At 47.8% G+C, this 24,333-nt stretch overlaps 7 protein-coding genes across 7 annotated transcripts; 4 read left to right on the top strand and 3 right to left on the bottom strand.

Moving 5' to 3' along the window:
* Positions 1-1,245: 1,245 nt before the first annotated feature.
* Positions 1,246-1,851, top strand: MAA_03256 (uncharacterized protein; the record flags this gene model as incomplete). The annotated part of the gene is made up of 1 exon (XM_007821254.1): positions 1,246-1,851. The coding sequence occupies one exon, from the start codon at positions 1,246-1,248 to the stop codon at positions 1,849-1,851; it is 606 nt and encodes a 201-aa protein (XP_007819445.1).
* A 4,862-nt stretch (positions 1,852-6,713) lies between these two features.
* MAA_03255 (uncharacterized protein) lies at positions 6,714-7,238 on the top strand (the record flags this gene model as incomplete). Its single annotated transcript, XM_007821253.1, has 2 exons — positions 6,714-6,890; positions 6,939-7,238. The coding sequence occupies 2 exons, from the start codon at positions 6,714-6,716 to the stop codon at positions 7,236-7,238; spliced, it is 477 nt and encodes a 158-aa protein (XP_007819444.1).
* Positions 7,239-7,489: 251 nt separating this feature from the next.
* Positions 7,490-11,766, bottom strand: MAA_03254 (Tyrosine-protein kinase, active site protein; the record flags this gene model as incomplete). The annotated part of the gene is made up of 3 exons (XM_007821252.2): positions 7,490-8,254; positions 9,339-10,223; positions 10,345-11,766. 3 exons carry the CDS (start codon positions 11,764-11,766, stop codon positions 7,490-7,492), a joined length of 3,072 nt encoding a protein of 1,023 aa, XP_007819443.2.
* Positions 11,767-13,948: 2,182 nt separating this feature from the next.
* On the top strand, positions 13,949-16,509 carry MAA_03253 (bcs1; the record flags this gene model as incomplete). Its single annotated transcript, XM_007821251.2, has 3 exons — positions 13,949-14,177; positions 14,232-15,528; positions 15,585-16,509. The coding sequence occupies 3 exons, from the start codon at positions 13,949-13,951 to the stop codon at positions 16,507-16,509; spliced, it is 2,451 nt and encodes an 816-aa protein (XP_007819442.2).
* A 1,232-nt stretch (positions 16,510-17,741) lies between these two features.
* MAA_03252 (uncharacterized protein) lies at positions 17,742-18,869 on the top strand (the record flags this gene model as incomplete). The annotated part of the gene is made up of 1 exon (XM_007821250.1): positions 17,742-18,869. The coding sequence occupies one exon, from the start codon at positions 17,742-17,744 to the stop codon at positions 18,867-18,869; it is 1,128 nt and encodes a 375-aa protein (XP_007819441.1).
* A 1,430-nt stretch (positions 18,870-20,299) lies between these two features.
* MAA_11151 (uncharacterized protein) lies at positions 20,300-20,929 on the bottom strand (the record flags this gene model as incomplete). The annotated part of the gene is made up of 1 exon (XM_011413117.1): positions 20,300-20,929. One exon carries the CDS (start codon positions 20,927-20,929, stop codon positions 20,300-20,302), a length of 630 nt encoding a protein of 209 aa, XP_011411419.1.
* Positions 20,930-22,144: 1,215 nt separating this feature from the next.
* On the bottom strand, positions 22,145-23,824 carry MAA_03251 (Integrase, catalytic core; the record flags this gene model as incomplete). Its single annotated transcript, XM_007821249.1, has 2 exons — positions 22,145-22,666; positions 22,940-23,824. The coding sequence occupies 2 exons, from the start codon at positions 23,822-23,824 to the stop codon at positions 22,145-22,147; spliced, it is 1,407 nt and encodes a 468-aa protein (XP_007819440.1).
* Positions 23,825-24,333: the final 509 nt, after the last annotated feature.

Here is a 24,333-nt window from a genome sequence, read left to right as displayed (position 1 = left end):
CTGTTCGCGAAATTCGACATTGTTATAATCATCAACATTTAGTAGATTCAATGATTATTAATTATTTGTGGGAGAGTGAACTCTTTAAATGAATTGAGCATCTGCTCCATAAGAGAGGAATTGAGCTGGCCTTTTATAAATATTTGATATCTTTACCTCTTCTCTGAAATAACGCCTTGCCTCTTTCCGCTACCACCGGGAGAACCCACATCACCATGAAGCATAGACAACCTGTCATAACATCATGACGCAACGCAACCTCACTCGCTTCCCTCTTCGGTACACTGGAGACCCCCCGGCTCACTTCAAGGCTGCCATAATGGTGCGTTTGCCGTAAGTTATCTAACACCGTCGTCCTCAAACTAGTCACTCCAACTTGACAAATTTAATGTACATCAGGGCTTCTGGAACATGAAGAAACACGCACCTTCGCTCCAACTTGTCACTGGTAAATTTCCAGAGTTCGACTTTTGTATATTGAAAACAACTCCTTGAAGGAGCGATATCTCCTTGAGAATAGTCACATTTTCAACCACCCAATGAGTACGCTACGTTCAAACGGCCTAGAAACGGCACGATATCATGCTGTGAGAATTTGAGAAGTGATTATTGTATTGTATTTGCGTTCGCTAACCTGAAACAGCAAGCATGGGTTAATGCTTTGTGCACATCGGCGTCTCGTTTGTAGATGGTGTTGGTTGAGGGATCGCAAATTGTAACCCCTGCGATTGAACCGGAGTGCATGTTATAACCTTGACTTTACACGGGTAGAGGGGATTACATGTTGTAACCCTGACAGCAAGACGAGGGTTGCGCCCTGTGATCCTGACAATGGGCAAGGGTACAAAATGTGACCGTTGAATCCATCGTTGAAAGAGTTAAAGGATGAATGGTCGGACCATATGGCCGATAACCAGGGTCGGCCGCGTTAGAAGCGACCTGTTGAGCCATAGGTCCTTTGTTCACAAGTCATCCAATAATTACGTATCTGTTATTGCAGAGACATTTTGCCTGGTTTGGTTTGGACACTTCTGGGTGGCTGTAGGTTTTTACGATTTTGGATGTGACAATGGTCCTTGGTCTAATACCTGGGAAGTATAAAGAAGGCACGACTGTCATGACCATTCCTTCACCCTGCAGCACGCACCGTTTCACAACTGCCTATCTAACCGCCAATCTCTTGATACAAACTTCATTACTTGCACAACTTATCCCATATATTAGGCTCCTTCTAAGCTGCCAAATATGAGTCTCTTGACGTCACCTGTTCTAATCCAGCTTTATAAAGAAATTCATGCACATGACATCGAGTACAAGTCCGACGCCTTTTGGACAGCCTATCTGGCCTTGCAGTTCCCGCAGGAACGTGGCTACACAGTATCCCCTCAGTGGGCTCCAACTGACGACAGCCGGGACAGATGTGATGCTGCCGTACGAGCGCTTCGTGGGCCTGAAGGGAATCAATTCTTCGCAACGTTGTTATTCCTTGAAACAAAGCGTCCGGGAAAAGGCCCCAAGGGGGCAGAGGAGCAGCTGATGTCAGCCGGAACGCAGTACCTTAACAAAGAGACCCAAGAGAGCTTCGTTTACGGTATGACGGCTTGGGGTAGTAAAGCACGTTGTTGGATGTTTCGAAGGGAGGGCGGCCGCTACCAACTGCTACCATTGTTTGGATCAGGTGAGCTTGGGAAAAAGAGAGAATACGTGGACGCTCACAGCGAGGCCGCCTATTTCATAACTGCGTCTATGTCTTACATCAGAGGAGAGAGCGTCGACTGGCCTGGATCTGTGTTTGAAAGCGTTGATCAAGAAGGCTCGGAAACTGCAGTGGGAGCATCGGGGGCTAGTTAGGCTGGGCGCCCGCACAATATCTCTTTTGTAGAAATCAAGGCTTATCGAGCCTTCGTACTCTGTCAAGATCAAGTCGCTCATTCAAGGCAACAGCAATCGTTATGCTGCTGCCTTGCAGACAACAGTATTACAACTAGTATTTATTTTCGTATCATTCCACTTTATATGTGGAAAATCAAGAGACTCTCCAGCGGGAGCCTGGCAGGCCGGGCCTATTAGTAAGCGAGACTAGCTGCGTCGAGCTCAGGAGCCCAGGGGGCTCCTCGAGCTCTCCTTTTTGTTCTTTTCCTCTTCACCCTTGGATACTCGTAGTGGTCGTCTAGCTAGTTGTCAATACATTCAGCTTGAACCGTTACACAGTCTATCAATGCGTGACAATTCCCAAGTAAGACATGTGAGTAACAATAAAAGTCGCTCATTCAAGACAACAGCAATCGTTATAGTGCCGCCCGCAGGAAACACCAACAGGCATTTGGTGTTCGTATGATTTTACTCTTCATCCCCCGACGCCGCCCGATAATTGACAGAGCTGAACAGAAGACTCTTGAGGGTCTGAGACCGGTGTTCCTGTTCCAAGGGGACACAATTATGAAGGAATGAGACAACAGATTCCATTAACCAGATATCATCATTTCACATATCCGTACTATGATATCGTTATTCTCGTTATATCATTTTAGGCGCCAAGACGCGGTCGCGTGTATAAATCCTACAGTGTAATCGAACGAACCTCAACATACATAAACACTGTACATAGTCATGTGCACAGGGACCAGACCCATATAATAGAGCTACGGCTAACCATAGGCCTGTTAGCTCCCGGACTTTAGGCGGGCCCCACCCAAGCAACCCAATATTAGTTAACTGAGGAGTATTTAAACTGTTCTTCCTCCTCGCACAATCTAACCTTTAGGTGGTTACCATGTTGAGTTGGCCCGTACCCTTGTCCAAGTTGGCTATACATTTACTTTGCTCTGATATATATCATTGCCTTTAGATGACTGAGCCGATTTGCATCACGTCCCAATGCGGACTATGTCAACTCGATGTTGCCTATGGTGAGGAAGTAGCGGTCTGTACGCTTTATCATTCCTGCTCTCGCCGAGAATCTCGCGTGTTGACTTCCCTTCTAGACAGTTTCAGAAATTGGAAGCGAATGATTGCTGAAAGCTTGTGTGATGGACTTGTTTGCGATCATGCTGACGGACTTGGAATCAGCTGCCATCCAGAGTGCCTTCGCATTGCTGAACTTGAGTGTTCGGAGCGACTGATGAAGGCGACCAGACATACCTTTCAAAGCACCGTGGGAGAGAAACATCGGCGCCGAAACTGGATGCTGGATTGCTTGAGCTCCAAGCTCCAGGCTGGCATTGCCATCCCAGACCGCAAAACCCATGTTGTGCGACTTCCGCCAGAGCTTTGTCGTCTAGTAGCCGAACAACTACTATCATATTATGCTACGACACTTGCTCGCAGTTTGTGGAAACCCCCTGAGCAATGTCGTATAACGCTTGACCGCACGATATGGTGCAATCTTATTCACTTTGAGGGTGGGGAGTACATCTCATCCCTGTCGAATTTTAAAAGCCAACAACACCCAGAACTTCTATTCCGTCCATCAACGAATATACCTGACCGTTTATATACACGAGAGAACCACCTCGGTCTTACAAAAGCACTTTTCTCTAATCCGGACCATTTGCCCGTATTCGGATGTATTCCCAATACGTGGTGGCGAACCTTCGACCTCTCAGAGAGGAATCTTACAATTCTTGGTGAATCGGATGTGAGTATAACCTTTTCAAGTTGCTTAGGCTCCACTAATAGCTTTTTAAGGGCATCAAACTCCGTGCCCTTACCGTTGTTGGCCAGAATCCGGTAGCATGGAGCGTGCCCCCAATAGAGGGAGTTCGATTTGCATATATCAACCTAAGATACAGAGGTGACGCCAGTCGCATGGTAGCATTCTCTTGTAACGATCCGCTGATAACTGGCTACTCCGTTCTATGGAACTATCAAATAGCTATGATCCATGCCCATAAAGACGGAGAGGACCTGTCTTTTTATCAATTGATGCCAAATGCACGTTGGCTATATATGCCAGTAGACCAAGGAGAGCTTATCACGGAAATTTACACGGGCTCTGGCTGGATAGGACGAGATAGCGCCATAGGAGTTAGTTTGACCACCTGCAAATCCCAATCTACAAGGAACTGACAATTGTTTAGATCAAAACTAACAAGGACCGCTGTTTTTTGGCGGGAATCTACTCAACAAGATCCTCAAGGCAATGGGCTCTTGTAGACCAGCCAGTTCAGACACGTAGCCGCATTTTCTACGGGACTGTTGACGGCCACATCAATATACTAGCTTTCGAAAATCAATTTCAGACGAAATTTGGCCAACATTTCCAGCAACCCACTTCTTCACCTCATTCTATAATCACGAATCAAGAAGATTACTTCTACAATTCATTAGACCTTACAGGTTTGGTAATAATTGCCCCTTGTAGAACGAAAGGCGACAAGGCCATAAGTGGCCTGTTATTGCATTTCGCAGATGGACATCGGGACAGTGTTGGTGAGGTTCGCCTGGACTCATTAGGCCAAACGCTGAATATCAGTGAGAAGGAGACTGTAGTTTTAGGTTTCAGGAGGCATGATGGCAGATATCCTTATGTTTCTGATATTGCAACATCGTCCTCAAAGTTTGAGTCAGGCTTCATCAGCGTAATTCGTCTATTTGCCGCCGGCAGGTTGGAGTGGTTTTGGTCTCACCGGCAGTGTTACGTGATATATGAGGGAGAAAGGAGTCTAGAAACTGCATGACCCGCACTTCTTAACTTTTCAAACTTTCTCTTTTACCGCATCAATATGAATATCTACTGAGGTTAGATGCCAATCATCCGCGTAAATCTGTACCCGCCAAGTAGTGGAAGTAGTCGCCGTGCACTACTTAGTCTCTTAAGTGGATTTACACTAAATAGTGAACGCAAGACGTATCCACCCATTCCTATGTAGCTGTCAAGAACCTCTGTTTCATCTTTTGCGCAATATTTGGCGGGCACTTGCTGTGCGGGTTCTGAGGAAGCAGCAGCCTATACTTACTACATCTGTCACGTTATGAGACTCATTGTTAACTAAGCTTCTTTTACAAAAGTTGTTGTTCTTTTTATTCTTGTTCCCCCTCCTAAACCCTAGAAACTGAAGATATTTAATTCTTTCGGAATACTGCTGGCTAGAGGCAGCAGTATGACGACTACTGTTGCCATTTGCCTCTCTGGTGGCAAAAAGCTTGCGTGTTTCAATCAACAGAGGCAGTGTTATCCGACAACATCACCTACGGCACATTACATTTATGTGTAAAAACTTGCCACTTATAAGTACAGTATTAATACTGTGGTGACATAATTGCCCATTCGCCTCAAATGATATGACTAAATCAGAACAGGCATTGTCAATTTCCCTGGGGAGAAGATTAAAGTATGAGATGACCACAATGCGTTACGTCGAGGCAAACACCGCTATTCCTGGCCCAAGATATACCATTAGGGAACTGCGGCGGAGAATCCCGCTAGCCTTGGCCCTTTTGTTGTCATGGATTATATCGAGCATGACAGGACAATGTCTGATGCATGGAAATACTGGTGCATATAATGAACTAAATGGGTGGATGCTAGATGCTTTCTAATAGGTCAAAGCCATACGAAATGAGATGTCGCGATCCAACAGTTAGTACCCTTATCCTGACGAGCCCGGGCAACGCAATGCTCCTTATATATTGTCCGTCTGGCACAGAAGATTCTCTGTATCTATTTTAACCCCTTACCCAACCAGACCCATTCGCACGCTCCAAGTCAGCGACGCTCGATGCTGCCCTTACAGAATGGGTGTCCTCTATCCTATTAGGTTTTGTTCTCCGGCACATTTCCTCTCGAGTCGTCCTCGGCGGCGGCACTGCCAACCGAGAATGGGCTCTCCTTGCTGGCATTTTCCATCCCAGGAAAACCCTCTTTGCTTATTGGCGGAAGATCAGTGGTTACATCGCTTACAGCCTCCTTCCACCAGTCTTGAAGATATCCCTCCAACACAATATGTAACTTTGTTCTCTTCGTTGTCTCCAAGGTTTACACATCCGGTTAGATCAGTATCGGTGAACCGGCACAGGTCATGTTCCGGCGTGCGAATGCAGCTCCTGCAAGTTGTATTCAAATCGGCTGTAATGGATGTGCTGCATGAATGCATTGCTGGGGCCATTCTTCGGCCTTTTGGTATGCATTGAGACGACCTTGAACAGCCTTTTGACCTAGCAGCCAACAAACACTTCGCTGACATGCCAATCACTACATGACTGTGATAGATCAAGCTCAAATATTCATGCACAATACATGCAAGCTCCGTCTCATCCGGCAAACGAGAGCCAATAACCGAAAAAGCAAGCTTCGGTCTACGCTGTGCAAATTGTATGGCCCGTACGTAGTTGGTGCTGGTTTAAGGATCACAAATTGTAACCCCCGTGGTTGACTAGGAATGCATGTAGTGACCTCAACCATAGGAGGGGATTGCACGTCGTAACCCTGACCGGGGGTTGCGCCTTGTGATCCCTGACAATAGGCAGGGGAGCACAAATTGTGACCCCGGCAAGTTGTAGACCTACAAAAGGGAGCTAGCTATATTGGTCCCGCCAGACCAAATTTCATGGCGGACTCTACATTTCCCCGAGGGTGGAGGGTAAATCTCGGCGTAATGACAATCTCCCCATGGAATATTGTGGGGTCTGTTTTCTTCAGGCGAGGAGGCAATACGCAGGATGAGGGATCGACGAATATTTTTCAGGCACCTAAAGAGTCTATACGAATCTTCATGGCCTCGACCACATTTTCTTTGGAGGTTGCAGAAAAGGCCCTCGAAGAGAATGGCTTCTTTGATCTAGAAGATCCGGCTATGGGAGAATATGTAGAGCAGATGGAGCGCAGAAGCTTCCCTTTCGTCTCAGAATATGGTTTAGACTTTTGTAAGGAACGAGTCCTCGACGATGAGGTAAGTACGCCGAGACTTTTATCATGGCAGCTATTTGACCCTTTCTAGCGTATTACCATCATTATCGAAACCGTCCTCGGGAGATGCGCGCTGGCGCACTGGCTGAGATACAAAGCATACCCCGGGCACATCGTTTGCTTTAGGGCAGGTGGTCCAAAAGCTGGTCGACGCTCGCTGCTGGTTCAACTATGGGCCAAAGGGTCACACGTGGAATACTACAGGGGCTCACACCTACACGATATGCCCAAAGAGGAGGGAGCTCGGTTGCTATGGGAGATCGAGCCGTCTACACTCGCTGAAGCAGGCTGTGTTGCCTTGTCGAAGGAGTTCCCAAACGGGGGCGTGTAAGTTGGCTCTTAGCCCAAATGAGGTCCGCACTGACATATATGTAGAGTCATTCTCGATGCCCGGGTTAATTACGAGATGAAGGAAGGGTACGCAATTACGTTCGAATTTGCGAAAGATGATATTATTACGAACTGGCCTAAACTGAGGATCCCGGCTAAGTTGGCGCAGAAGGTGGTCAAAATGCAGAGTAAAACCATCAGGGTGAATTATGAACTTGCTATATAATCGCGTGGATCATTACTTTTACATCTCTAAGCCTCAGTTTGTTGAATCCATGACAACCAGTTAATCTCGTTGTGAATCGGGGCATTGTACGCGGTCAAGTTCGGCATTGGCTCAAAGGCGGCTAGGTCCTCTGCTGATTCTGTCAGCTGTGTTATGGGCTGGCAAACTTTCAACGGCTCGTTAATGCTTTGAGCTGCTGCTAATAACGTGTCCGACGGCAGTGCGTTTCTGATACCATCCAGAGTGTTCGGTACGGATGACGCAATACCGTGGTCAACACCAGTGGTCGAAAGATCGACGTGAGACAATTTGACTAGTTTGCACGTCTCTGCGTAGTCGTCTGCCATTCCCCGTGCTCTCTTCTGGTTTTCCGCAAGCCGTAGCTCCTCGTCCACGCGCTCGATTATCACATCGCGTCGCTTTGTCGCATAGCTCGCTTGATGCATATCCATCTCTGAGACATCCGGTGTATGTCTCAAGAACTTGCTCGCAACTCTAAAGCGATAGGCACAACATTGGCACACTTCGTTGCATTCAACATCTGCGGGGTTTTCGTTACCATCTGCTTGTACTGGGGGACTAAGCGACAAATTTACGCGTTCGGAAGTGTATACGCAGTTCCTTCCGTTTCGAAAAGGGTTCGATTCGCTCGCACCCGCTGTAAGGGCAATGGCGCCCCCTACCAATTGCTGGATCTTCTTTGTCATTCGTAGTGCTTTCGAACTTCGGTATGTGGACGCTACATCTTCCGAGAGCAGCGGATATGCTCGCCTTTGACTTTTCAAGTGTGACTTTCAAAGACTAAACGGTGTCAGTTCTGTAGCTACAAGAAGTTGGAGGCTAACCTTCTGCTCTTCAATGTGAGCATCCAATTCATCGCTCGTTAAAAAGGTCGCAGAGCAAGCGCATTGAGGGTTTCCAGACATGTTTAATCTTTCGATGCGAGGCTTCGATACATGGCTGTGACGGCTAGAGGTGGGGTTTATAGCGGGCTTGATTTTTACACATGACCGCTCTCAGCCAATCATCGCCCGCACTGTCATGTGAGCTATAATTGGGGAATGTGCGGGTGACAAATGCTATTGGAGTTGCTATATATACCTCGGACATCCTTGAAAGTTGATGGTTGTCAACACATTAGCAACATTCGCCCACCCGACAGCTCTGCAGGCTGGACTCAGGATTTCCAACTATCTGCTTACTGAGTCATCCAGTATGGCCGAAGACTGCGAAACTTGTCCATATGTTAAGAAGGGAATGACTTGCCCTACTTGCGGCAATGTCAAGTAGGAGTCAGGGAAGCGGTAAGCTGACCTAGCATCACAACATGGCCCCGTTGTCTCATAAGAGTCTCTGTTTGCTAACTTACGGCGGAAAGACTGAACGCTGGCTCCGGGGAAACTTGTTGGAGAATTTTCATGAGGTCGAACAATCACTACTACATACGTGGCTTAAATTTAGCTCTTTCGAGCCGAGCGGCCTCATTTTACAGTCTGTACTTTTATCCAAAGACTTGGGCCTTCCAGATGGTGCAAATGGGGCATCGTTGTTTTAGCCGACGAGAGCCGAAGACTGACGACCTTCAGTTTATATGGACCAATCTCGCTGCTACGTTACAACTGCGGGCACCAGACAAAGCTTCCGGAATGGCACGGAAATATCAATTTATTGCAACCGTACATATATGATTGTTATAGTTCTTAAAAAACAAGCAAAAAAAAAATTCGCTGTCGCCACTGCCCCTACCACGTCGCTTTCCATCACTAAATTACACTAGGCGATATCGCTGGGAGGCGAAATCATTTGTAGATCATTTGCCAACAAGCCAAACGGGCAATCAGTCACTCTATTTCGCGAGACATATCAAATTTTTACCTCTCCCAACCCAATCCCTGCTATGGTATCATTAAATGCTTTGATGATTGGATCATACAAAATATTCGGATCCTGTGGAGTGCCAGTGAACAGACCATCTTTATGCGGGAATAGGACATCTCTTATTGCCCTGCACAAAGGCTTGACACTATCAAAATCTTCTGGAAATTCTCTCAGGATGACTTCTAGTCCGTTTTTGTCCATGTCCCCACGCTTGCTTTGCGCGATATCTTCGTAGGCTCCTGTATACCACCGCGAGAGCATGCTTTTTTTGGGCCGCCGGCCTGAGGCTCCTGATAATGCCCACCCTCGACGAGCGCAGAGCCATAAAAGAACGTAAAAGAATGCCTCGAGATCGTGGCGATACGTGTGCGAAATTCCTAGAAGAACTTCAATCGCCATAAATTCCATCGTGCCCGTCCGATGCCGGGCTCCACTAGGACCTTTACCTACTTCCTTAGCTAAGTCCAGATCGATGAGCATGCCTTTGAAGCCGTCTGCATTCCCCTGGTCGGTGATAATGATATTGTTTTCGGAAATGTCTCGGTGCAGAATTTTCCCTTCTGTGTAGAGTGATCGATGCACTTTGATGGCATCACGAAGGGCTTCAAGGAGCTCGCAAACTGCCTTGAACTGGCTAATGGATCGGCCCGCAGGAGAGATGGCCAATACGCGAAAGATGCGGTTGGCATAAGGTGCCTGATCTTGATTTTGCTGAACAAGACTAGTGCCCTGCGGTTCTTGGACGGGATAGGTTGCTAGGTTCTCTCTGTTTTGTGCCTCGGCCGGCTGGCTGTTCGACCGAGATCTCTTAGACACATTGCTTGACCAATCTGATGACTTCCTCTTTCTGTGTTCACTGCTGGCAACGCTGAGACCTGGAAACTGGCTGATTGAGTGGCTCGGCGGGGGTTGCGATTGCCGTATTGGCACTACGTGACACGCCACGAAACTTGTGCGGAGTCGAGAAGACGAGACCTTCACGCAGCCTGCTTATACTACTGACCTCTTCCTGATAGCCAACCACTTTCGCGAGACCCTTAACGCCACGTTCGTTCGCCTTGTTAAGAAGATCAGCCTCAGGTAGTCGCATATCAGAAGTCCAAGAGTATTTTACAACTTTGTCAAATTCTGCTGCGCCAGCGGCCTTCGCAAGGAAGCAAGACGTGCCACGACAGACAATTGCTCGCTGACGGGCGATTGGATTGGGGTCGAGTTCGAGTTGCCGTTTCCGCTTCTTTCCGCAAGCTTCAACAGACATCGTGACAAATAGTTTGTTGTCTTTTGCGTTGGTAAAGGTGTCCAAGCCTAGCTCCTCGTCACTCATCATCAAATATGCACACAAGACACTGATGAATTTCTCAGGCTCCTTGTGGATGTCAAACGTAGCTCCGCTGTACGGCCCAGACCGGTCAAAGACCCATGTCTCCATCTCTGTCCCAGTCAGAGTGAAGGCGTGTACGAACAGTCGTGTAGGCTGGTGAGCGAACACCATTCGTATAGCACTGCCAACCTGAAGCCATAAGGTCTTGTTTTTATGGTCAGACTGCTTGAGCTCGCCGACGACCAACACGTGTCTCCAGTCGTGCGTCGCGTCTGCTGCCTTGTCTCTTCTCATTTTGACAAAAAGATCCAGTTGCCGTGACACGTCAGCCCCAACTTTATTGCGTCCGTCGCTCCTGAAGTACGCAGCTCGTTCGGTTGGCAAGAGCTCTTGTTGCAAATTGAGCAACCAGCCACATACCTCGTCCTCGGTGGCTGCGTCAGGTAATTGTGTCCACCTCTTATCATTGTCGTTATAGCGGCTCCTGACGCTCTGCCAGATTCGCTTGGCTCGCCTGTTCCATTTGTGTCCTTGAAAATATTTCTCGTGGAATCCCTCGACAGCACGGTGCGTACAGTGACGAATCTCTTCGAACACGCGAGGTTCAATTTTCCGTCGTGTCTGTTCCGAGCCTTGCTGCGAAGCGGATGAATGGGTAATCGGAGTTTCGAAGGATTGGGGAAGGCTCGGCGGTGGAGTCGAGTGAGAAATTGATCGGACGAGGGCGATGACGGCAGACCAGATGTCAACATCTATTGCCTGTTTGATCACAACCTGCGCTAATGGGCGAAAATTTTGGTACTCAAAGTCGCTTTTCTGTACACGTTGACGAACTGCCATGATGTCAGACCCAAGGGAATCCCTTCCCATCCTTGAGGCGAGTAGCGGGGATGCATCGGAAGCAGACAGGATAGAGAGCAGCTTCCCTATCGCTACCACGAATAAGCGCGGCCGTTCTGGGGTTCCTATGCTATCATCCGATTGAGGGTCTTCGCGGTGAGTGTTTCGTTCCGCCTCACGCAATGCCTCCCGAACGGTATAGAGCGAGTCGCCGAGAGAGTTTTGGTCGATGGTGTCACGCTCTTGTTCAGAAAGGTGAGCCATTCTGTAGGCTATTAGAGACGGCGGAACATCATTAGTAGGAAGTGAGTTTGATAAGACAGTCAGAGCATGTCATCCCATATGGGGGAGCTCCAGCATAAATGGCGACTCCAGCTCTGTTCAGCTGAGTAAGCAAACCATTTGATACTGCTGGCGACTGATGCATCGGCCACCCCCTTTTGGCACCCTCTGGTACGTACGTCATTTTGATCTCAACTTCAATATCGCCTAAAACACCGCACAAAATGCAGAGGTTAAAATTTTGAAAGGTAAGGAGAACTATTTTCTAAAATTGAATAGCTACCTTTGCACCTTCAATATTTCTATTTTTCAGACTTTGTGGTAAGGAAAGTCTTGGATGGTTTTGTACTTCGTGCGGGCCCCGAAGTAGCCACTTCCCTTTTGCAGCAGGTAGCTCAGCATATGCGATCGTGGGAAGTAATTAATTTTCGATCTCTTGGCCCATGGATGAATCACGAGTGCACAACGACCCGCCATCTGGCTTCCCCGTGTGTATTCTTCGTCCAGCGACTTCAGTCGCTCAGGGCCCCTAGTAGTAGTAGTAGTAGTAGTAAGTTTATTACGCCCGGAGAGTTTTCCCTATAGGGCCGCTACGCTAAATTATCAGAGCAATCCACGCTTCAAGTATCTTGCATTTCACTCAGCCTCTAATATGCCATTGTTCACCATCCTATTCTCAGCAACTGAAGCACGCTCCGCCAAGACTAAGGCTTTTAACAATTCAGCCCGAGCCATTGCTACATCACCGTTTGTTACTCCATCTCAAATCTTTTCGTCTCCATCGCCCACTATAGAGGCACAGGACGTGCTAGGTGGTTTCTAGGCTCAAGATAGCTTTATGTATATCGTCGCCATCCCATCACAACCTCACATGGCAGAAGACGTCCCCCATCCCCTGCGTGAAAAATTTTTACAGAAGAGAGTTGCTCTGACCTCCCCGCATGAAGCTGACGATATGCCCCGGGTATGCTTCGTATCTCACACATCTTGTGAAGGTTAACTTAACAATGGATCTGACACGCAGAACAACGTTAGATAGCTATCAAAAAGCTCACTGCCAAACCTACCTCATTCTGAAGTACGTGTGTGTTACAAAAATCCAAGCCGTACTCCGTTAAGAATGGGAAACGCCTTTGCTCCATATCTGGGATATGTTCACCTATTGAGTCGTCTTCCAAATCGACCAGACATGCCCCTCAATTTCAATGTTTGTCATATCGGGAAATCTATTTCTCTAACGACTTCACAGCTTTGTGCCGGGCTTGATTGAACAGGGGTCGCAAACTGCGATCCACGCCTCCTGAATAGGGGGATCACAACTGCGACCCATGCAAATGCAGGGGTTACATTCTGTCACCCCTGCCTGCAGGACAAAGCAAACATACTGGATGAATGAATGAATGTGCTTCTAAACGTTCGGATAATCATCGTGCTCTTTATTTGTATTAGATGTAAGCTACGCATACCATGGATCGGTCATATCCCTCCATGATGCAGATTGTTTGAATATATTTAGTCAAAAGAAAAAAAAATGGAGTTGCCACACTGTCATCGCGTAGCGTATAAGCTGTCATTAAAAGCTGCTGGAAAGAATTCAGTAGGCCAACACCTTTGCTCTTTTTAGCGCAACAATTGTATGCTCGGACGCTGGAGATGGTCTCAGCCATGCATGTATAAGCCATGCATTATTGTAGGTATGAATGAGGGCTTACAGGGACAGCTGCATGTGCACGCCAAAACGGGACATGCGTTGGCTCGCCGATACTAACATTACCAGATGTACTATATCTTGGAATGCGACAAGACGGCTGAGGGAACACTTCCTGGTCTTAAAAGACTACCACGCGAGCTTTTGGCTCTGTGTTCCTGATCAACGAGTACCAGATCGTTTATGCGTGGATGTAACGTCCATGGTGATGTGGCTTGCAGAGGAGTTGTTGGTTGCTCTTCACATTGCTGAGCCGGAGATTAAACCAAAGCCCTCCAGTTCTCCCGGTGGTAGCAGAAAGTGGCCAAGCGTTGTTGTCTCGGAAAACAGGTAAAATATTTAATATCTATAAAAAGCCAGCTCAGTTCCTCTCCGGTGGATGCTCAACTCCAAGTGTTTACTCTCCCACAAATAACTAATCTTTCTTGAATCTACCAAACGTTGATAACTATCGCAATGTCGAATTTCGTGAACAGAAGCTTTTCCTGGACACGGAAAGCGCAGAGCTCATCCGAGCCACTGCGTCTGATGGACATCATCAGACCTGACTCTTCTTTAATATGGTTCGCTCAATTCCTTTCTTGGGGACTGAACAGTTATGCCCCTCTGATGTGCGTCTTTGGGCTTGTGGCGTTTTTGAAAACCTATTATGACAAGCTGCAATCACTGATCGACCATTATTTCAGTAAGTAATTTGTATACATGTGCAACAACAAAGCAATCCTCTGACCTCACTTAGCTGTAACACTCCATGTCAAAGCTACAGACGAGTCGTTTGACATGCTTATGGCCTGGGTCTCGTCTCGTGAAGTTGACAATGCAGCAAGATCGATTATTGCTCGGGTAGGTGGAAAGTCCAGTGGGGGCGTCGAGAAAAGTGATAAGAAACCAATTTCCTTTTCACCATGGATTGGATCGTTTTCTTTTCCATTTAGGCGCAAAACCCTTTCATTCGAAATGCAAACTGTGGACAGGGGGTTGCACAAAGAGGACGTCATCGCCATCAGTTGCCCAGGTAGTTCGGTGCAAATTCTTAAAGATTTCATTGGAGAATGTCGACTCGAATACTTGCAGCGAATTGGAAGCAAGATAACTATGTTTGAAAACTCTGGCGACTACTGGAAGAGAATATCAACAAAGGAGAAACGGCCGCTTGCCACTGTCATTATCAGCGGTTCCCTAAAACAAGAATTAGTGGACGACTTGAAGAATTTTCTAAGCGAAGAGACACGTCAATGGTATATTCAGCGCAGCATTCCATATCGAAGGGGGTATCTGCTTCATGGTCCGCCTGGCACTGGAAAGTCAAGCCTCGGCTCGGCGGTGGCCGGGGAATTCAATCTCGACATATACATCATTAGTGCCCCAAGCGTGGATGACAAGACGCTGGAGGAGCTGTTCAATAGCCTTCCTGGGAGATGTGTTGTTTTGCTGGAGGATATCGATGCTATTGGGACGGATCGACAGGGTTCGGACAAAAAGGCAAAAAAGGCACTCTCGCTGTCAGGACTCTTAAACACCCTGGATGGTGTTGCATCTCAAGAAGGGCGGGTGTTGATCATGACTACGAATCATATTAAAAATTTGGACGAAGCGCTCATAAGACCGGGCCGTATTGACGTGAAGCTTGAAATTCCGTTGGCAGATTCAGATGTGACCAAAGACCTGTTCAGCTTCGTGCTCAAGCCCGATAAACGACATGACGCCATTGATGACGAGATAATTTTGGAACTGAGCAGGCTTGCAGGAGACTTTGCCAAGAAAGTCCCAGAGCTCAAATTCAGCACGGCGCAGATTATGTCTTTTCTCTTGAAGCATAAGAACTCGGCTGAAGACGCGTTGAAGGAAGCCAATAATTGGTTCGGAGTTGCACCAAGCGAGAAACAAGTCAAGGATGGAGAAGGAAAGTGTAAAGACTCTATAGAGTCTCCTCAACATGCGGAAGATGGCTTGTGGATGAAAAGTGGGAAGGAGAAACCCGCTGAGAACCGACTAAAGAGGACCAAGAAGTTTCCCGATTTAAAGCTCCTTATACCGTAAGGCCTCTCCATAACAGACGATCATTAATACTTTGCAGCTAACCAGGATGCAGCGTCTCTCCGCCTCCGTCTCTTTGTGCTTCCACGCCTCCCTTGAGTGCCGTCGGTGAGTCCGTTGTCCGTAGAACTTCCGCTGCGCCTGATGCTGGTGCTGGAACCGAGCCGGATCTAGTTGTCCAAGATCACTGCAGCAAGACCGGCTGCGATCATAATGCTCGAGTTTGGGACATTGACACAGAGTTCCCATTGGATCATGGCGATCGTAAGATGACTGCAGATGACCGCCGCGGTTTAGGCATTCAGGGCTGGAGGAAGGAGAAGCAATCTTATGATAAGGCCTCTACACCTGACATCGGAGATCGCTGGCTAGAGACTCAGCCACAGCACGGCAACAGAGCTTTCCACCCAGTCGGGGAGTTAAATAAGGCTATCATCGTCACCACCTCTATTGAACAGACTACCAGCCCCAGCACTGGGTCAATGGCGACCAGCAAGGTTCAGACCGATATCATAGCGATGCGTCCCACCACTCTTCATGATATTCCTTCCGCTCTACCGTCTCTCGATCTGGGCACTTCGGATCTTCTATTTGGATCTCACGATGAAGTTGGGGATGCTTCTGGGCAGATCAACGGGTCAGCACTTTTATTTGAACTGTTGACAGTACCTACAACCCGCCGGAATGAACATCTCGTCGGGGATTCTGACAAGAATAGAGAGCTGAATATCAGCAGCGCAATTAAGGACGTACAAAAGATTGTTCCTGTGGATATATTTCCAGGAATGAGCCTGGAATGGCGTATGCCCGATGCTGCTGATGGGTCGCAGGGCACCGGTCTCGCCATAAATCTAAACCCGAGCAGCTGTAACACCGCTGATGAAACTGGTTGGGTGAAGGTAGTCTCGAATGTTCATTCAATGGAGATTGAAGGCCTAGGGCAAGAAGCAGGTCGCCCGGTAGATGCGCCCGAAGCGTAAGACTGCCGCCAACACCGCGCGGATATGTGTATTTATTGTTTATGCCATCGACAGATAGTCATGATTGCCGTCAATCCACTCGTTAGCTTCAAACAGATCGGACAGTTTACCGCCCAAATCATGTCCTCCCTTTTGGAGCACAAGGGTTGTCCCAAACTCGCGGCACGAGGAGCCACGAATTGGACTGGGAAAGAGAGAGGAGAAAGCAAGGGAAATCCAGGAAGACGATCTCAAATTACTCGTGACAGAACCCTTGGGCGAGGGCTTATGGATGACAAATGCTGGGTACAAAAAGAGGGAGATTTGAAGAGGACCGACTTACAGTGAGTTGTACAGAGGCTAGTAGGCCTTTGGAGATGAAAATCGGCCCATCGATTTTTTCGGCACCACAAGCTGGCAAGAAAGTCCTGGGCTCACTCTCCCAAGCTTTCTCCTGACTGGCAACCTCCAAAAGCCACCCACGAGCCTCAAGCCAATGATTCTGTAAAAGTATCGAGCGCGATCAATTCGGACCGTGCTGATACGTCTGATTGAGTAATGGTGGAATGGGGACAGAAAACCTTCTCGGCTAAATGGACAAAGTATAGAGAATTGCGTTGACCAGAGTTGTCAGCAACGCGACGAACTATTAGATCGTGACATCTCATTCCAAATGACTTTGACCTGTTAGAAGGCTTCTAGCGTCCACACATTTAGCTGAATGTACGCACTAGTATTTCCCAGCATCTCGACAACATGGTCTGCGGAATGATTCATGCCGTGTGGCTGCTAAGCAAGAAACACAGGCGAAGATGATGTTGTCCATGGGTTACATAAACTCAACCCCTGGACTGCATGGTGACATGAGCGGAAGTTCGGAGGCATGACGAGGCTTTGGTAATACGCGAGGGATGCCATGCTGAGTTCGAATGGGTATATAAGAGGTTCCCCCCCCCTCCCCCCCCCCATGACGCTGCATAAAACTTTTTGACCTTAACTTTATCATTCCTCACAAATTCGCTGCCTTTGACTTGTAAGAGACGCGGACAGCCATAGCACTTCACGTGCTTCCACCCCTCAAATCTCATCAGCTTTCTAGGGCGGTACACCGACATGATGGCACAAACTGCGAGAGCTGGGTCCTTTCTTGATCGCCCGTGGCCTTTGGATGACGTGATATCGATCCCACGTTGGATGACGTGATATCGATCCCGTCCGATTCCGAGTCTGAAACAGATAGTGACGCCGAAGTGATGGTACAAGATGTCCCGCGTGTACACTTTGCACACGACCAGCATCCTGACGACTCACTTCCTTCTATCTCTGCGATTGTGGCGTCCATGCTTAACGTCGGACACGGTCCAACAGAAGACGTCAGTGAGCAATTGCAAACCCAACTTCAAGGTACTGCAATTGCAGACTCGAGCCTAGGGAGCTCAACCCAGGATTTTTGCTTAGCGGGGGAGCGAGAAAGTTCTGATTCATCAGCCTTAAACTCTCCGAGAGGTGTGATTTTCGTCTCAAGAGCCCTCGGTGGCCCGGGGATCGCCACTGACTCTGATGAGTTGGTGTCTCCGGCAATACAACAACATAATGATGGCGTAAACTCGGTATTGCCTACATCTGTACGAAGACCTGGTGTCGTCTCGCTGGCCTCCGAGCGTCGGTCAGTGCAGTCCGCATCTGTGTTGCCTCCAAGGGATGAAGCACTTCAAGAGGAGAATGTAGAACCTCCTTTTCAACCCTGTCTTGCATCCACGACCATCCCCGTCCAGCATTCTCAATCACAGAATTGCATTATCGTGTCGTCAAACCAGCGCAGCCAGATTCATAGCGTCAATGTTGACCACGGCCACATTAGTGGCATGGTTTCGCGGAGCGACGACGAATTGCATAGTGTGGCTCGACCCGCCTCGGTCCAAACAACACCGTCGGGATGCAGCCGCCCAGTCTCGCGTCGAGGAGGTTTGATGGAGGGTGTTCAGAAACACCAAACAGCAGATAATACTCTGCCCATGGATTCTCGCCTTAGCTCTTCGCCAACTGGTCAAGGATGGGATGAGGAGTGCCAGGCAAGCATCAGTGCCAACCACACAGTGAGCCAGCCCCAAGAAATGGAAAAGCGGTCGTCTAGTCGTCGTGGCTTCAGAAAAGCTTACAACCTTCGCCGTCTCCCGGTCAAACGACAACTCACCGCGGAACGAAAGGACGGCGGGTCTAACGAAAAGCTTGTGCCACAGCGCAAACGTCGCAAGCTTATCTGCCCTCGGCCTAAGAAGCTTGGCTCACAGCAAGGCTCGGGTCCAAGGCGAAACCGAAAAGCACGCTTCTTGAGGAAGAATACCTTTCCCGGACCCTGCTCCATCTCAGATGGACGTTGACCAATCCCAGGTGGTCAACGACGGGGATTACACTCTTGTTAAGGTTGTCAAAATATTTCAAGACGGGGATGGGAACTGCCGGACCCAGATTCGGCGCTTGGATAAATCTGAGCAGCATTTTCCGTGGGATTTCTGGCGAGAAGGGGAAATCAGGCTTAATCCAAACATGCCAGTACAGGGCTTTATCGCGGACAAAGCTCGTTGTTGGGCCTGGAATCTTGAAGTGTCCGTTTCTTCAGACTCTTCGAACTCTTCGGATTCTGAAAGTTCGGAGGATCCGGATAAGGGCAAAGGAAAGACCAAAGCAAGGACCAAAGCAAAGGGCAAGGACAAAAAATCAAGAGCCAAACGGAGAGGCAAGGGAAAGACAAAGAAAATGCCCAAGGAGAAGGCCGGATGAAACTGAATTCGTGGTTCAGACATGTTTCACTCTTTTACAGATCTCTATTGCTTGTTTACCTATGCTCGAACATTATTTCATCCTGATTGAACCAACAATATAAAACTCCGCTCATTTTGCAACACGTCCAAACTGTTCGTTTATGAACATGATTGTGATCCTCAAGGCATTCTACCTTGACACCAGCCATCTCTTTGGTGAAACAGAGACGCGCCGGCCATTTGTATTCTTTGAGTTCGTCAACTCCGAGTCTGCATTGTCCAAGAGCTAGTTTCCCACCTTTTTTGTATTGTATTATAAGCCCTCTGCATAAGTCTGTTCCAGAAACACGGTAAACCTTGATTATAGAGACATCTTCAAGTGAAGCCGACGAGATGCGTGGCTTTTCTAATGTCGGCTGGCTGGGAATGGACCATCTTGGGGCGGTTTTGTTGCGTAATTTGTTCTTTTTGTTCTTGGAAACAGCGCCGACGAAATCGATCGGAAGAGTGTCATTCTTTCTGTATATAAGTGTTTGGGGCCATCGGAGTGATACAAAATCTCGAGGCTCTTTTTCATAAGATCCGATGAGAACATCAACACCGGAGTCGAAACGAATCTGCTTGCTGTTAGATTCTGTAACAAATTTCACGCGGACATGTCGTTATCGTACCAACAAATGCTGTGGTTTAATAAAGTTTCCTGGCCGGTTCGGCAGCTTGGTGAACCCCAGCTCTTCTACTTGACCCTGTATAGGCACATAAATCCAAGCAACGACCTTTCGTCTTTCAAGTGGAAGACTCAAAAAAGTTCTGTAGGCGAACGGTTGGGCCATTGTGTGAACATGAACAGCATACGTGGAACCGAGGGAAACAAAAAAAGTCATCCCAGTACAGAGAGACAAGTCTACCGTGCCTAGATGCCACGCCTGAAGGTCGTCGCTTCGGGTGGTAATATCATGATCGACAATGCTGCTAAACAGAGGTGGGGGGCAAGGAGTGTCCCAAATATGGATTGGGCCTGTCACTCCCCGCAATCTGGCCATACCAAACTATGAGCCATTAGTGATATGCGTCTGACATTCTGCAGATGGACTAACTTGGAACTCCACGGACACCCCTTTGAACCGTTTTGCTACTTCGACAATGTAGCACATGTGGTTTGACCGACGGCTGTCTTCCGCTTTTTCCAGCCTTTCAATGCGTGCTAGGCCACGAAGATCAATTGACAAACGAACAACGGGCTCACCGGAGGTGTCTCCAACCAGAGGAGCGTCGCCACGGACCCAAGCTTTGATGTCAACAAGGGGAATCATTTGCCCCCGGTGGTCGCTGTTCTCCTGGAGCGCCCACATTTGACGACCAAGGTGCAAAACGCTGCAATACCATGAGTCATTGCACAAGTCCTGAATCATGAAGTAAATATCCCGGGGTAGCTTTTGTAGTTGCTTTTCTAAACCGCCGAACTCCCCAACAACGGTGTTGATATCCCCAGGTACGGCCTCCAAACCGCCCAAGTCCTCAACAATGGTGTCGATATCAGAGACATAGATATTACATTTGGGCTGAATGTTCAGATATGGGTAACCTTGCCAAAGATTCTTCCATGTTGCTGCCACCCATAGAAGGCAACACTTGTCTTGAATGCTGATTTTCGTCTTATGGCTGCAAAACCTCGACATTTGGCTCAGAAACAGGGCTATACAGCTCGCATGTATTGTGCTAGTCTCCTTTGACTGGCGACATCCTTTACAGTCAGGTATGCGACATAGTCTCTCATCGCCACAACTTGCACAATAACGGGACTCCGGGAAACTGAACACCCCATATTTGACGAGCTGCACCGGCCAAGACTGGCCCTCATTCGTCACTGAAATAGAAATTTACAATGTCAGCGAAGAATATTGGCCAACTTCAGATTTTGTTACTTACAGGTGTAGAACCGATCTCCTGCACAAAATAGAAAGCCACACAAGCCACAACGGGAGTGTACGCGAAGGTGCATGGTTGCAGGTCATCTCATGTCGGCCTTTGTTGTTTTCAAGCAAGTCCAGTCGTGACCCGTTTCTTGGAGTGATAGGGAGAAATTACTGGGTTTTATATGATCTCACAATGCTCTTTCCGTCCTTGTGGATTCCAATGTCTCGGAACTAAGATATCGCGGATCAGATCGGATGGGCCTTGCGACAACGAACCCATGGTCGTCATCCTTGTCACAATTCGACGATTGAGGCACACACAAGTAATGATTCGTATAGATGCTGTGCCAATTAAAGCCAGCGCAAACTTATGCATCATCATGAAAGTTTCTTTGCACCGTCATCTTCATATTTTATTATATTTGGTGTGATATACCCAATCTATTAATTTGTAAACACTGGAGTGTGCGCAGGGCGAGATGTGTTGAACATGAAACAGCATCACGTGCAGGGTCCAGCCTGCGCCTTCCATAAATAGCGTGCCTTGGCGGCATCTCTAGCTTAGAGAATCAACGCACTCCTTTCATCTGTGTTCCGCTGTGACGTTCAACAGGTTATGAGCCCTCGTCAATTCCACTGACATAACCGTTGATGTGCAATCATACAACAGCCTGACACTTTAACTAGTTGATCAGGCTGGCACAGCGGCTACTCATCAATCCCTCTATTTGCGATGGCATGATGCCCATGCCTGACGACAATTCAAACCTTCGAGCAAAGGGGCGGGCACAACACAGAGAGACGTTCAAATTTTGAGCGAACATTACCGACAACTTCGACACAAAGACCACGGGTATCATTCCAGATTCCAAAAACTCGAAACTGAAGCTTCCGCAAAGTTCCGACCAACGACCAATTTCCACTACGACTGAACAGCAGATTGGTCCGTAATTGAAGCGATGTGGCTACTTGACGGTTTTACAGCGCTATTTGGAATCGTGATGGCAGGAGATTGTGAATATATACACTGGTTTCCATGAAGAGAGGCCATAGTTCTTGAGGTAATTGTAGCTGAATAAGCGTTGTGCGGGCTCCAGCTGCAATATCTTTGCCAGCTTTCTCGGCTCTGCCGTTCTGTTCATGGGCATAAGGTGTTGTGTACTTGATTTTGACCTCTTCCTTGGTGCCCCATTCAGTTGTCTTATCTGATTTGAACTCGCCACCATTGTCGAAGACAAAGGCTTGAACTTGATGCCCGCCACTCATCTTCTCCACCTTCCCCTTCCATTCCTTTAGTTTTGGCAGTGCATGTTTCTTTCTGGTTAAGAACATGATCCATTGGAAGCCAGTATATCCATCAACGCCGTGGAGAGACCAACGGTATCCTCCATATCCAACTGGAGTGTGTTGTAGCAGATCCCAGTAGACATGACTTAGAAAGGCTGTTGGCTCAAACTTGGCCCTGCTAATAATAGCATCCGCTTTGCCGAGGTAGCATGCCTCGCAGTGAAATTCCCTAATAGATGATTCATTCAACTCAATCCCAGCTGCTTTGCAAGCTCGTTTAATTCTTTCTGCACCAGCATGCATGAGCCGGTGATGCATCAGGCCATAATCAACATTCTAGTCGTAGCTCGATTGGGAAGAACCGAAAAGTTGACGTGCGGTTTGGACTGTGGTCTGACATCAAGAACAGCTACTCCCTATTGCCATTCATACGAGCATAGCTTATGCCCTGAATCCTACTCCCGATTGCCATTCATACGAGCATACCTTATGCCCTGAATTTGCGAAAACCAGTTCTTTGGTTTGGCCATTAACAACCAGTCCATAGTTCTTTTCCAAGATGCTCGTCGCGATGATATTTGCAGTGCCAACCGCGCAGTATCCAACGTTGTGAAGGATAAGTGTTTTCCCATTCGCTGCAAGATGCACTATCCCAATCCCTTGACGACCGTAGGGAACGTTATTGTGCCCAATATAGCGACTGTCTTCATCGTGGAAGTCAATATGTGCAAACCACTTGAGGTCATTGAAGCAGTGTTCTGCAGCTCCTGAATCCAATACTACCGCATCAGAAGATAAGGCAGTCGCCATAATGGCAAGGTTCATCGGCTGGATGATATCTGGGTTACCGACTTGATTTGGACTTTTGCCTTTGCGTTTGCCTTTATGCCAAGACGGTCGTTTTTCTGGGTGTTGTGACCAGCAGTTATCATTCGTGTGTGTCATGTTAGTATGAATGTAACACTGGTCTGACCCTTTGGCTCCTGCTGGCATAGGTGGTAGCTGATTGGCTGTTTGGACGGACAAGTTGATACGGGTTCCGGCAGCTTCTTCGTCATCCGCCTTGGCGGAGAGAAACTGTAAGAAATCCTGTTTGGTTGGAAACTTGCCTCTATCGCAATCATGCTTCCAGTTGGTATACCATTCCGGATAGGAGTCTTTGATACCATTCATCAGGGTCATTACCAAGAACTTATCGTCCAAGCCTCCAGCTTTGATGATTGTATCCCAAGCCCACAGTGTCTTTGCAATGTACGCATTGAACGTGGTGAAATCCTTGCGTTTATAGTGTGGGAATCTCATCAAGAGATCAGCAAGAGATTCATCCGTAATCTTTGTAACAGACGTCTTCAGCAGATTCCATGTGGTCATGGCTGTAGCATTGTCTATATCCCAACCAGCTTGCTTGAGTTTCTGTTGCGTCCCCAACCAGCTTGCTTGAGTTTCTGTTGCGTCGTCTCGGTCATGTTGTTGATCATGAAAAATATTGCCTTGGAGTCGTTTTTGACCCAGTCAGTTGCATCATCCGCTGGTCGTATCACCTCTCCTTTAACATGACCCCAGAGACCCATTGATACCAGGGCAAGTTGGACCTTGGTTGACCACTCAGGCCAATTGGCCATGCCACGGAGCTTATCCGTAGTTGGCATTGAGATTTCGTAATTGGTGTTGTTTGACATGATTCGCAGGTGTTCATAGGTAGAACGATAGTAACATTGTTCTATCCCAACACAATGAATCTGGTCAGATGTGGTTAAGATAACCCATCTTCAGGTGGCCACGTGTCAACATCAATGATGTCAGTGGAAATCAGAAAAGGGTTGAAGCCGTCAAACACTAGATTGTATCAGTAGTGTTACTAGTGTATATATTCACAATCT

The sequence above is a fragment of the Metarhizium robertsii genome, assembly GCF_000187425.2.
Source record: "Metarhizium robertsii ARSEF 23 chromosome Unknown MAA_Scf_4, whole genome shotgun sequence".
Classification (NCBI taxonomy): Eukaryota; Fungi; Ascomycota; class Sordariomycetes; order Hypocreales; family Clavicipitaceae; genus Metarhizium; species Metarhizium robertsii.
This window is presented reverse-complemented; position numbering and strand designations above follow the sequence as displayed.